The following is a 14584-nucleotide window of genomic DNA, read 5'->3' as shown; positions in this document are numbered from 1 at the left end:
TTTATATCTAAATCTGGTAACTGGATGAACTGTCGGAATGCAGATCATAGTGGATGTATTCCACATTTGCCCCCACCTGTTTCAACGCATGTTGACTAATTCAAAGAATTATGTAAACGATCAATGATCTGTATTTCGCATTCGCTGACAAAGATATAACGCAATGTGATAGTCTAAAGGTGCTACTGCAATTTGCATGTTGCCCTGATATATCCCATGACAAACATCACTTTACTGTTCTGCAACGTTGAGTCTCTTAGAGCCTCTCAAACGCTTGTCAGAATCATCACGCTTACGCTTTGATTTGGAGGAAGCAGTGTCACTATTTAGTGCCTGTCTTCTCTTCTCAAGCAGCTCATATTCCTTGATCTTTGCCCAGTACTTACGAATGGTTTGAGGGTTGTTGAACGATGCAGCAGTTTCCCAGGAGTTGGCAGCTTCTCCAAATGTCTTCCATTTTACCAAATACTCTCTATTGTGTTCAGGACCACGATGCGCTCTGATCTCGTCAACCTCATATACTTCTTGTTCGATGATAGACTCGTCGATTGCTACCAGCTTCAATTCAGATGGCACATAGTCGCGATGTAGTAGTTCATTCATATCGTCTTTCAACACATATGTAGATCTTTTCTTTTGAACAACTTGATAAGGTCCATCATAAGCGGCCTCAAGTTTGCTTTCTCTATGCGGAAGTCTTACCATAACCCAATCACCAACTTTGAAGTGTGTAATCTTGTGATGCTTATTGAATCGCGTTGCTTGCTCTTCAATAATGCGTTGTGTTCTTTGGTTAATAGCTGGAAAGACAACCTGGTTCATAATCTCTGCCTTCTTGCGTAGCTCACCGAGAGTCATTGGCTTCTTTGGTAAGTTGTCCTTGATCTTAGGATCATCGTAGTCTACGAATCTATTCAATGGTCTAGCAAACATCAATTGAAAAGGTGCACTCTCAGTGCGATACCTAATTTTTGTGTTTATAGCCAGTTGAGTTCCAGGTAGAACCGAGTCCCAGTCATAGATGTGTTCACTGACCATCTTACGAAGTGCATTAAGAATATTTTTAACACCTGATTCGGATGCACCATTGCCCCTAGCGTGGAAAGCCGTAGAGTATCTTTGATTGATGCCAAGTGCTTTACCAATCTCGCTCATCAAAGCACTCTTGAATTCACGTCCATTATCAGATTGTAGTATTTGTACTACGCCAAAGTCTCCAAAGATGGTAGTCAGAGCTCTAGCGACAGTATCAGTTTGTTTGTTGGGCAATGCACGAGTTATAATAAATCTGGTGCAAATGTCGTATATAACTAATATATATATATTGCCATTGTTGGTTGGAGTTAACGGACCAAGAAAGTCAATGCCTATGTGATCAAATGGACCATACGCTACAACGTTTCTCAGTTCATGATAACCCTTTTGAACTACATTGTGTCTTGCACATTCCATACATGATTGACAAATTGCCTTTGCATCATCATATAGACCTGTCCAATGAATACCTTCTTCATGTAGTTTCTTGACAATACTAGCGGCACCAAAGTGTCCAAATTCATGAGTTTCACGAAGCAGCTGGTCTCTCTCATTGTCAGGTGGTGCAATGTAAGCAACGCTTTCATAATTGCCCTCCTTGATCTTCATAGCAAGTACATTCAAGTGCTTGTCTTTATTATAGACTACTTTGTTCTTGGTTAGATAATGCTTTGTTTGCTTATTGTTGCCAATGAATCGTTTCTTGGAGCCTTTGCTTCTCATGATATTCTTTTGTAATTTAGCAATTTTCTTATTACTGTCTCCCGCCAGCTCTGTATGATCTTCTAAAGGTTCATACAAGCGACTAAGTTTGTCAGGTAAGATGTTGTCTAAGCCCTTGATATGAGTGAATTGCAGTTGGGGATACTCGTTTAAAATCTCCATGTAATTCTGAATGACTCTAGTAGGACATTTACATGTGTAGATATAAATCAGAGCTCGATGATCTGTCATAACCTCAATCTCAGGATGCCCGTACAATAAGGGTCGCAAACGAACTAAACCGAATAACACGGCATACAGTTCTCGTCTCAGGACAGGCCAGTTCTGTTGGGATTTGGTCAGAGATTTGCTCAACATCGCCACATAGACTGTGCGTCCTTGATCGTCGCGCTGCGTCAAAATGACTGCAACTGCATATAAGCTAGCATCACATTCAAGATAAAATTTCTTATTCATGTCTGGTGCAGTCAGTAAAGCTTCAGATAACAAGACCTTCTTGATAATCTCAAGTCGTTTGGTGTGCTTCTCAGTCCATTTGCTACCAGCATCTGGATCATTTCGTAGAGCATCAATAGGCGCCATCAGTTTTGACAGATTTGGGATGTGTGGTCTCAAATATGAAATAACACCAGCTAGTTGTTTAACCTGTTTGGCAGATTTGCATGGACCCCAATGATCAATGTCAGAGAGACGTCGCATGTCAACCTTGGAAACATGAGGACCAACTACAAAGCCTAGCAAGTAGATGCTAGATGGAAACCAGGAGCACTTTTCAACACCAATCTTTAAGTTGGCATGTGTCAAGCGTCTCAGCACCTCCTTAATCAATTCGCAATGACTGGATAAGGATGAAGATACGAGGCATAGGTCGTCCACATAGACCTCCACGTTGGGCATATCAGAAAACAAAATGTTCATGACAGAGCTAAAGACAGATGTGATTGGGCGCAACCCGAAACAGCAGCCTAACCATCTATACGATTTCCCTCTAAAATTGAACAAAAGCACATTTCTTGATATGTCAGAAATTCTAAATGAAAAATATGCGTTTTTCAGATCGACTTTCGAAAATATTGTCCCCTTCTGCTTGATCCGGGTGAAGATATCCTGTATATTTGGTATCTCAAATTGGTTTGTATTGTTGGGCATATGCTGGTTGATCCTCCGCACATCCATACAAACTCGAGTTTTGGTGGGTTTGCCATCATTGTCCTTCTTTGATACTGCAATGAGAGGGCTGTTGAATAAGCCGTTAGGTCTACACTGTTCTACAATTCCTGCATCCAGCCATTCATTCAATTGCTTTTCGATTTCGGGCATTGCATGATGTGCGATCGGATATTGCTTGACGTAGTAATCAACATTCTCCTTGATTGGTATAGTGATCTCAGATTCAGGCACGTTACAAAATGTTCCAGGCTTGATTCTCTGATTCTCGTCAATAGCATCTTGGATGTTGCTCATATACTTATTCTCCTCAGCTTGGGATTCAAAGATTGATGCGGTTTCTGGATCAATAGAATGTTTAGTATCGAAATTGACATTTTCGAAATCGATGCTTTCAAGAAGCTCTGATTTCTCTTCCTCTGTAAGATGCCCAATATCAGCAAACTTGTGAGCAACGCCAGTTAGCCCAATTCTAAGTCGACTTAATGTGTCTACACCCAGTAGCACATCAAAATCGCCTAGGTCCTGAATAAAATTGGATAGCTCAAACGAGTGATCAAATGCAATGTCATTAAGATATCTTATCTTGATAGCTGGTGTTTTACCCAATCTCTTTACTGAATGACTCAGAAAGTTCAAATTGCCTTCAACAGAAATAATATCTTGGGAAGTGAATAGTAGTTTATTGTGAAAAATGTTTTTATTTAAGAAGGTGGAATCTGATCCCGTATCTACTTTCGCGATCAAACGGACTGGTTTTCCTTCTTTGCTCTCTAAAATAATAGGAGTCAGTAACTGAAATGGATTGAAACTTTCAGGTACATTTTTCACATTAGACTTACAGTTGAGCGAGGCATCCTCTGCTTCAATCTCGTCCAAGCAAGCATCTATCTCCTCCATGGTGACATCTCCAATAGCATCACCAATGTCAGAATCAGTGCCACTTTCAATGGTAGCATCATTGGTCACAGAACCAGAACCAGAACCAGAACCAGACTTGTTGTCCTCAGGAACAGTAGTTTTCACCGTATGAACTTCAATGTTCCTTCTTGACTCTCTTTCTTTCTTCCAGTCGTAGAACTCTTGACATCGATGGCCATAAGCACGGGGCTTATTGCAAAAGTTGCAGGTTTTGGGACCAGAAGGTAAGGAGTTCACAGTGCGAGGAGCAGCAGTAGTGGCCCGGTTGGGCTTGTTTTCAGAGCCAAATTGCTTCAATCGTGATTTGCAGTCAGCAGTGTTGTGGTTAGCAGCATTGCCACCATGCTTCGGACAGAAATAACCAGTGCTGGCCATCTTGGTATTTTTGGATTGAGATATACCAGCAGCATCAGCCTTGCGCTTTCCTTTCAGATCCACCACCTCTGATTCACCGCGAGCTTGCTCATCCGCCAGAAACAAAGGAAGCACACACTCGTAGATCTCATTAATAGTCCAACGATGATTCGAGTCCCTCTTCACCAACATTTGATTCACCATCATCTGCTGGTTTTTCTTGAGTAGTGAGCATTGGTAAAACTTGGCCAGAGTGTTGCTTTCAAGGGGGAAACCAGCTTCTTGCACATTCTTCATGAATCTGTTTGTGTAGTTCTGAAGAGTGTCAGAAGTCTTCATCCTCATGTTGAAGAACTTGGAGATCAGGTCCATAGAGTTGACAGGGACACCATAGTGTTTGACAAAAAGAGCCTTGGCAGATTCCCAGTTGGAGCATTTGAGAAGATCATTATTCACCCAGGTCTTGTATGTAAAGTGCATTGAAACGGGGATGTATTGCTTCCATACCTGCTCTACATCATTGCTCGAAGCATGCATCACAGTCTCAAAAGAGCTGAAGAAGTGTTCCAATGAACTATAGCTTGGATAACCTTCGTAGTGCTTGGTTTGACCGACTATTTGAAAACGAGGAATATCTCTCAGGTTGACAGGTCTAAATTGCTTTTCAGCCTTGTCAGTAAGAGCACTCAAGTGGGTCTCGTAACTGGAGATCCTTTTAGAGATCCTATCAGCAGCCTCCAACGTTTCATCGGGACAAGCAGCATCACCAATATAAATATTTTCGAGCTCTTTTCTTGCATCCTTGATTCTGGCTTGCAATCTCTCGATAGCAGATTCAGGGCAGGATGAATTAGGAGTCTTGATTCCAGAAAACGATCCAGCGATAGAGCCAACAACAGAGTTAGTGGTCTCATCAACAATGATCTGACCAGTTTCAGTAGGTTCGTTCATGATGATATCTTGCTGTTCAGGGTTCATAGTGATTTAAATAAAATAAGATAAAATATAATATAATAAGATTGTAAAGTGGATAATGTAAAAGTGATAACCTTTGAGTTGAAAAAAATGTGGAATTTGAGGCTTTACAGACTAAAATTCACGGAAAAAAAAGAATAAAAAAACAGTAATGTCAACTTGATAAAGGTATGTTTTATTATCAAACTGACAGGTGTAAAGTAAACTGAAGTCTCTCTACTGGCCAGGTAGATGATCCTTCTTATATACTATAACAATGGATAAAAGTTCTATTAATTAGATTGACAAATAAGTCAACTCAGATCAACTAATGTCTAATCATGCTAAAAGACAACTCCAGCAAGCTAATCATGATTTAGCTCTGTCTGGATGAATAATTAGACTCTCATCCGAAGTACCCTGATCTATCCTTTCCATAAGGATAATTAATATCGATCTAGTAGCATGTATCCGATAGGTACAGTCTTCTTAGTCTATATTAATAGTACATATCTAAGTGTATATCGCTAAGCATACATCTTTAGCATGTATCTGGATATATGGCATGTCTATAGCATATCGTATGCATGTCTATAGCATGTCTCATATATAGTACAAGTCTGTAGTACATAAAGTATCTGTAGCTAGTATCACGGATATAAGCATGTGTCTTATAGCGTGGATCATGAAGTGCACATCTGAAGCAACAAGCTCATATTGCATTAATCTTGGTGCCTATCCAGATATGGTAAACATCCGTAGTCAATGTCGGAATACAAGTATAAGTCTATAGTGCCATCCATGTCCGTGGTGCCATCTATAGCCTATATCTTATATAGTATGAATCTTATAGTACTAGCGTATCTGAAGTCCATATCTTCTCATGATCATAGTATAAATCGATATCGTACATCTAATCCAGTGTACATACAGTTTATATCTAAATCTGGTAACTGGATGAACTGTCGGAATGCAGATCATAGTGGATGTATTCCACAGTATCTAAAACAAAAATCAAAAAGCTTCTTTATTACAGGGCATCTAGCTTGCTTAAATATAGTAGATCCCTGGTCAATGACTACTACGTTGAGATGGTATATAAATAGCAGGCCACTAGGGCCTTATAGATTGTTGGTATAGCTTGTTGAGAGGCTACCTAAGTTGATATGTTTCATGTAGTGTAGGTGGATCTCAACATTTTGATATTAGGGAGATTAAATGTATTGCAGTTCCTGAGGCACCTGTGCACACACAATTGACTGGACTTGTAAACATAGATGTGATGTGATACGGTAAACATCATCTATGCTGCTACACTGTAAAAGGTGGTTTGAGCAGAACGTGAATATAGCCTAAAATGCATGCTTGTATGCAACGGTTTAGTGATAAAACTGACCACTGCATAAATCCAAATTTGAGTACCGCAACCGCCGCTGCCGCGGCGGAGAGTAGTGCTCAACTCTACTAGCTGTGACGTCGGATAAGACGCCCTCTCATTTTTCCATTCCCCCGTTTTTTTTTCCCTTTTTTGCAAAACGCGTTCAGCATGAAACCATGGTGGTTTTGGAAACCGTTTGATTGATAGTAACACTCTAACTTCTGATGACACAATTTTGTACTGTTAAAAGTACTCGATACTGCCTCTTTGAAGTGGAATAAAGTAGGTACTATTCGATGATGAGCAATATAAGACGTAAAACCTGTACTAATCGAATTTTTTTATTATGTTTTGATAATTTTTTTGCCTGTTTGACAAGGGTGCTGCTGCTATTTCTTTTCTGTTGTCTCTGCTGTCTCTGTTGTCTGCCTCTTGGTCTTTGTCTGGTCTCTGGTGTCGTTTGTTCTCTGGTATTTCGATGGTGCTGGTGTTGCTGCTGCTGTTGCGAATTTGGTTTTTCCTGGTCTACTGTCTTTGGTGCATGCTCGTTCTCTGGTCTGTCTCCGGTGATTGCCTATACTCTTCTGGTCTATCTGTGGCTGTGGTAAGTGGTAAGTATCTTCTTTCCTCTGGTCGCAATGATACAAAGCTTCTTTGAACGTTTGTATTATTGCTTCCTTTCTCGTGATAATGCATTTTATCATGATGTTTACTTTGTTGCGCTTTCTTCTTTTGCTGTCTGCGTTGCCTCTGTGGCTTCACATGAGACAACATTAGTCATTATGTTGTAGTGCAAACTTATACCACCATTGCTTTTGTAGTTGTGCGTGTTTGCGTTACATTACATTCGACTATTACCATGCACTTTGCTCATGTATGCAATTCTGTTGCAACAACAACGAGCTGTTTTGAACATCTTTGATGTTACATTTGTGATATGCTTTTCTTTGGTCCACTCTGTGTGAGTGTCCCTTTTTTTTTTTGCCTACATACTATTATATTCCTATAGTAGTATGTTCTTTTCTCCTTTCTTTTATTATTTTTATGTTTCTTTGAAGCATACTTTTTTACGTTGTGGTGGATGTGCCTATCACTGAAGCTCAACAAGAACTTATCCGAGGCTAGGAGATAGATAGGCTGCCTCCACTTGGTTATCGCTACTTACTTTAGTGATGATTGAGGGTCTCAATGCCTGAATTTAAAGCTAGGTGGTGCAAGTAAGGCATGCTCTAGCACCTGAGGGAAATTTGATGATAGTAACAGCTATATTGTTATATATATATATATAGCGGAGCTTAAAATTTTGCCTCACATCAAAACAAGGGGAAACCCTCGCAAAATTTTTTTTAGGTCAGCGGAGTTTTCAAGCAATCTGATTGGCTAGAGGGTTCAAACAGCGAAGGTCTATCACTAATTGATGTACTATTGATCTGTCACTTATTATGACGAACAGTTGTTGCCATTCCAGTACTTAAAAATGTTAAAAATATGCAAATTATATCATCGAATGTAAAATTTATATTTTTCTTAATCTGAAATATACCTCAAATAAATAATCATTTACTGTAATAATAAAAATATAATCATAATACTAATTGGATAAATATGTAATAAAGTTATCAACTAGAAGCAATCTCATTGAAAGCCGAAATCGTTCAAATATCACTCATCCAAATCCATACTATTTCAATCTATTAAAAAAGCGCTCCTATGTGCATCAAAATACCATTCAAACATACTAAAGTAAAGAGGCATACTTATATCGCACATCATGTGAATGAAGCATTTTTGATCACAACAATGTATTCAATCATACCCATGATGGTTGTAATAATAAGTGATGTTATCTTTATTCAAATATGACGACTATGTCTTGATGCCATAGCTGCATGATACCGCAGCTAAATAGTTCTTCACTTTAATAACAAACATCACACCTTAAACTGTCAAGGTTACATTAAATCATGCTATGACGATAGTTCATCCAAGCCCACCAAGGCTACTCAAATCGATCCTTATGGCCAGTACTCTTGCATTGATTACTACTTTAATTCAAACACCAACAACATTTGCCAGACATCGCAATAGCAGCATCTATTGCTCTCTATCATCGCTAATCTTGCAAGCTAATTGCAAATGTATAAATCCTTTTTTTGTCTACTCAATTCCAGGACTTTGAGTTCATTTTATACGTAAATAGAATACAGTTGATTTCTATTGTATTTTACTATTGCTTTATTTTTTTTTGTGAAATCCATTAAACCTGATTTCACTGCAGCTGGGGCTGATTATTGGACGCTATAGATCCACAAGAACTGATGCTACAGAGTAAAGTAAGACTTCAAACAAAAATTAACTCTATATTTACACAATGAATACTGGTACAGTTAAATTGATACATATTTAGTATATCGTTTCTTTTTAAAATTCTCAAGAATCATAAAATACCTCCCTGTTTGGATATAAACGGTGGAAAAAATATCAGGTGTGGTATCATCCGATGTAGATTGCATACCTGTACAAGCTTACTATGGACTGAAGACAATGTCTACCATGAAAAACAGTACGTTGTTTATCAAAATGCTATATTGGACGGGTTCACTGACAACAGTTGTCATGCACAGTACATGCTTTATACTACAGACATCTCTCTTCTATTGAGGCCTTAGTATTTCTTAAATGTGCCCTTACAAGGCTCACATTACAACGTATATGATTTCGTTTATATATTTTACTATAAACACTAAAGGCATGTAAATCCTTGTCATGTCAAAAATTAAAATTATGCGTGCAAACTTATGCTATTGATATAGATCAGAAAGGCCATACCTATGTACTGTATACAGGATGACAATAAGTATTTATATACCTCTCGTACAGAAAACCAATCAAGGTAAATTAGACCAAGCTCCTTTATTCATTGCGACAAATATGAATCATGTTTAATCTGCTTGATTGTCGTTTTGGCATCATTGAGGATGTTTCCTGATTTGAGTTGACTTTTGCATTAAACCACAGTATCACAGGACGCTGAGTGATCGTTAAACCCCACAAGAAGAGAGGTCATACATAGTTAGTGGAGGCTTTCCGCTAGAGTTAATCCTGCTCATTCGATAGCGAATCTTGTACCTTATAAATACTGTTTTATCTTGATTTCACAAAAAGTTATAGTGCCTTCATGACTTCAAGACCATACATTGCATAGGAAACAAATTTGATACTGGGATTTAACAAATTCAATAATACGCAGAGACAAAGACTCCCGTTTGCGTACAGCTATGCTTGACAAGATGCAACTGTTGAATCAATCTATCCCGCTTTGTATACCATTAGAGTAGCTTTCATCTGCATTATGAATTTAAATATGTATTCAGAATCAAACATTTCGAGCTAAAATAGCATATGATAAGCAAACTGTATCCATTTAGTAACCTTGATGGCCTACGAATGGATCTCCCATCATCAAGCTGGTGCTGATTCAGCCAGCCTCCATATGACAAAGGTGTCTACTAGGAATTTTCGCATGTAGAAAAACTAGAAGAATCAGTGAATAAAATCAATGATAGCTTATTCGGATAAAGTTTGGTAGAGTCAACAAGTATCAAGTACTAGTACCTGGCTCTTACAAGTAGAGATTTTCCTTCAATGATATGATCAGTTTCATGCAAGGAAAAAAAAAATCTATTCACGAAATTAGTCCATCGTTGCCCACTTGGCAATGTATACCAATCAATCTAGGTCAAATTGAACTAGTCAACCAAATCTGTTGAGTAAGCAATATATCCATTGGTCAACTCGATTATAGAATTCTCTTTTTTTGGGATGTATATTTCTTCAAAATGCTGGTACACACATGCCCACACAGACTCATGAACACAAGTGATGTTAAGCGACCAATCAAGACATCATGTATAACAAAGACAAGTACTGAAAATCACATGTGTTACGGGAGGCCATGCTAGTCCATTGCTGGATCGCTATCTTATCAGTATGCCTTATATTTTATATCTTGCGTTCATCGTCGTATAGGAAAGACGCGATCAAAATGACGGACATCTTGATAAAATAAATGGTGTATCATAAGGTACATTTGATTAAAATGGTGTGATCTTTTTCCTGTCGTTTTCCTTCTTTTTTTTTCTTCTTTTTTACGTGCATGTATAGTAGGTAAGGCTCTGGTAGAGATGCACATAGTAATACAAGGCGAATGCATCTTGTTTACTGCTGAATGATGCACTAAACATCCGAGAGCACAAAGAGTATCTCAAACCCAGGATCCACTATAGGCTGATTTTTTGTATATGGTAAATTTGAAACATGTTCGCTTTGCTTTCTCTTCTAATCGTTTAGCCGAAAGCACCAAAGAAGCCTATAGAACATGCAAATATCAGAACAAAATGTTCTTATATGCTAGATCACATCTCTGTAGAAGCGAGTACTGGAATCGCACATTTACAAATATATATACAGGCGCATTACATACACTATGAGTCCTTATTTAGTACGAGAGCACAAATCTCTTTTTGTTCATGTGAGTCATTCCTTATCTCTGATCGGAGCCACTCTTTGATCATCAAATCCCAGGAACCAAGACCTAATAAAATAGCTCACTACCGAACGGTGCAAATGCAAATCAAACGTTGCATCCTGGGCCATGGTATCTCCTACATTCTCCTTTGTCATATAAATAAATCTGTAAAATAAAATCGAGACACCAGACGCTATTCATGCAAATCACTGTATCATTTCGGAGATGATCGTAGAATTGACTCTTGTTATACAGGGAGAAATGGAATCTGACAATTATGTTGTGTTGGCAATTTAAGGTTTTTTAAACCAATAATACCCTTTGGTAACCCCACAATAGCAAGAGCTTATCTATATTGCTTTTAGCAGTCATCTACTGGTCTTGTCTTGCTCAATGACATCTCCCCATCCCTGCCTTCTCGCGCTGCTGCTCCTGCTCCTTATATTCCATGAATCATTTCGACTGATCTTGTTCTTGTTTTTCTTCTTTTCTACATTTTTTTTTATTTTTTTTTTGCAACTTCACAACATGGCTCATCAAGCTCGTATCAATACCGTCGTGGAGTCTCTTACTAGAGGTCCTCGTAACGTCGTTTTCCCTCAAAAGAATGGCCAAGTTCAACCCGTTTCCGAGGTCTTTGGTCAAAATGTCTTTACACGTACTGAGATGGCCAAGATGTTGCCCAAGCCCGTTTACAAGACCTTCATCCAAACCTTGAAGGGTAAGAGCACCATTGACAAGGTTACTGCTGATGCCATTGCTCATGCTGCCAAGGTCTGGTCCATTGAGCGTGGTGCCACTCACTTTACTCATTGGTTCCAACCTTTGAACGATTCTACTGCTGAAAAGCATGATTCCTTCTTGACCCTCAAGTCTTCCTTTGTTGATGGCTCTGAAGTTGTAAGTGTTGTCGATTTGATGTTTGATTTGACATAATCTAATGTATATATGTTGCGTGAATCAAAAAGGTTACTGCTATTGATACCTTCTCTGGTTCTCAATTATTACAATCTGAACCTGATGCTTCATCTTTCCCTTCAGGTGGTATGCGTAGTACTTTTGAAGCTCGTGGTTATACTGTTTGGGATACCAAGAGGTAAAACAGTTGGCATGGATCTATGACAATTCGGCGAAATTAACATCCCAACTTCATCTAGTCCCATGTTCATTCAAGAAGGTCCTCACGGTACTTCTGTCCTCTATATCCCTTCCGTCTTTATCTCCTACAACGGTGAAGCTTTGGATGAAAAGTCCGTCCTCTTGAGATCTTCCGAGGTTTTGGAACGTGTCGCTCTTGAAGTGCTCAATGCCATTGAACCCAAGGATTCCGGTAAGCTATAAATTAAAAATAAGGGGGGGGGGGATGTGAGATAATAAGGTTCAAATTTTAATTTTAATTTGTGAATCACTAGACTCTCGTTCTGAACTCGTCTACACCACCCTCGGTACTGAGCAAGAATACTTCTTGATTGATCGTTCTCTTTATACTCTTCGTCCTGATCTCAAGATCACTGGTCGTACCTTGATTGGTGGTCTCCCTCCCCGCCATCAACAATTGGAGGACCATTACTTTGGTAAGATCCCTACTCGCGTCTTGTCTGCCATCAGTGAATGTGAGTTGGAACTCGCCAAGTTGGGTGTCCCCATCAAGACTCGTCATAATGAAGTCGCTCCTGCCCAATTCGAAGTTGCCCCCATCTTTGAAGAAGCTCTTTTGGCTGTTGATCACAACTTGTTGACCATGGATGTCTTGCACCGTGTTGCTCATCGTCACAAGCTCAAGGTCTTGTTCCACGAGAAGCCTTTCCAAGGTGTCAATGGTTCCGGTAAGCATTGTAACTGGAGTATGTCCACTGATAAGGGCGACAACTTGTTGGATCCCTCCAGCACTCCCGAAACCAACTACCGTTTCTTGATCTTCTTGGTTGCCACCCTCAAGGCCGTCTTGGATCACGGTGATCTCTTGCGTGCTGGTATTGCCTCTGCCTCCAACGATCATCGTCTTGGTGCTCAAGAAGCTCCCCCAGGTATCATCTCTGCTTTCTTGGGTTCTCAGTTGACCGAAGTGCTCGACGCTGTTGAGGAAAACCGCCCTGTCAACTACGGTGCTGCCGGTCTCGAATTCCAACACGTTCGTGTCAAGGGTACCGTTCTCGATTTGAAGGTTGCCAACTTGCCTCCCATCTCTCGTGATTTGACTGATCGTAACCGTACATCACCTTTTGCCTTCACTGGTAACAAGTTTGAGTTCCGTGCTGTCGGTTCCAAGCAATCTCCTTCTTTCCCCATGACCTTGTTGAACTCTGCTGTTGCCAAGGCTTTGACTGAAATTTTGGCCGATTTGAACGAACTCAAGGGTGACAAGCCCGTTGCTTCTGTTGATGAGCAACTTCAAGTCATTCGTAAGTACATCAAGTTGACCAAGGCTGTTCGTTTCGAGGGTGACAACTACTCTGACGAGTGGGTCCAAGAAGCCGCCAAGCGTGGTTTGGCCAACATCACCAAGAGTCCTGCTGCTTTCGAGCGTCTCTTGAGAAAGGAAAACGTCGACATGTTGAAGGAAGTTGGTGTCTTTTCCGATGCTGAATTGAACTCTCGTTACCACATTTTGATGGAGAAATATGCCAAGGATATCACTATTGAAGCCCAAACCATGATCACCATGATCATCCAACAAGTGTTGCCTGCTGCTTTCGAGTACAGACGCAACTTGGCTGAAGCTGCTTCCTTCATGAAGACTGTTGGTGTTGAATCCTCTCCCGAAGTCGATTTGTTGAACGAATTAACCCCTATTGTCGGTACTCTTCAAAAGGACATTACTGCCCTTAAATATCTCATGGTGGATCTCCTCAAGGTCAATGATATCGTTGAATTGGCCAACGCCTGTTGCGAACAAGTCCTCCCCAAGATGGGTGCTATTCGTGAATTGGCTGACAAGTTGGAACGCAATGTCGCTGACAAGTTGTGGCCTTTGCCCAAGTACACCGAGTTGTTCTTGAACATCTAAGTTGCTTTTTCCTCTTTTTCTTGTTTTTCCATTCATTTCATTCTATTATATATTCTTTCCATGATCTTCCTCCTTTTGTAAACATACAGTGAAAAAAAAAAAAAAAGTGAAAAGAGCAATCATAACAATGGATTTGCTTTTTTGTGTAGCAAATAATAAATAAATTAATAGCTTATAAACAATAATTGATTACTTGCAAAGTGATGATCCATGATATGAAACAGTTGCGTATGAGCTATGTTGATGGACCATTGATTATTGTATTTCCAAGCTCAAAATAGCCATTGCTTTATTAGTCTCTGTTTCAATGCCACAGAAAGCTTAATTCCCGTTCACCATGAATCGGTAGAGCAATGTTACATTACACAGACATGCTGTTTTCGTTCAATATGCTTGTATCACAAGGTTGCGCAGAAAGGATCTCTTTACCTCGCCAGCAGGAGAAACTTTTTTTAATCAGGAGCTAAATAAAAAGTTACGAGATGATGGTCCCCCCCCCTCCCTTACACTCATCTTG

General features: G+C 39.6%; 2 protein-coding genes across 2 annotated transcripts; one reads left to right on the top strand and one right to left on the bottom strand.

Annotated features, from left to right (window-relative positions):
* Window positions 1–231: 231 nt before the first annotated feature.
* On the bottom strand, window positions 232–5178 carry PSF3 (DNA replication protein; the record flags this gene model as incomplete). The annotated part of the gene is made up of 1 exon (XM_064825207.1): window positions 232–5178. One exon carries the CDS (start codon window positions 5176–5178, stop codon window positions 232–234), a length of 4947 nt encoding a protein of 1648 aa, XP_064680584.1.
* A 6410-nt stretch (window positions 5179–11588) lies between these two features.
* Window positions 11589–14067, top strand: ATC70_005924 (uncharacterized protein; the record flags this gene model as incomplete). Its single annotated transcript, XM_064825206.1, has 4 exons — window positions 11589–11960; window positions 12029–12156; window positions 12218–12390; window positions 12473–14067. 4 exons carry the CDS (start codon window positions 11589–11591, stop codon window positions 14065–14067), a joined length of 2268 nt encoding a protein of 755 aa, XP_064680583.1.
* Window positions 14068–14584: the final 517 nt, after the last annotated feature.

Source organism: Mucor velutinosus (genome assembly GCF_035048745.1).
Source record: "Mucor velutinosus strain NIH1002 chromosome Unknown tig00001544, whole genome shotgun sequence".
In the NCBI taxonomy this organism is placed as follows: Eukaryota; Fungi; Mucoromycota; class Mucoromycetes; order Mucorales; family Mucoraceae; genus Mucor; species Mucor velutinosus.
The sequence above is the reverse complement of the archived record's forward strand: the minus strand, read 5'-3'. Positions and strand labels throughout refer to the sequence as shown.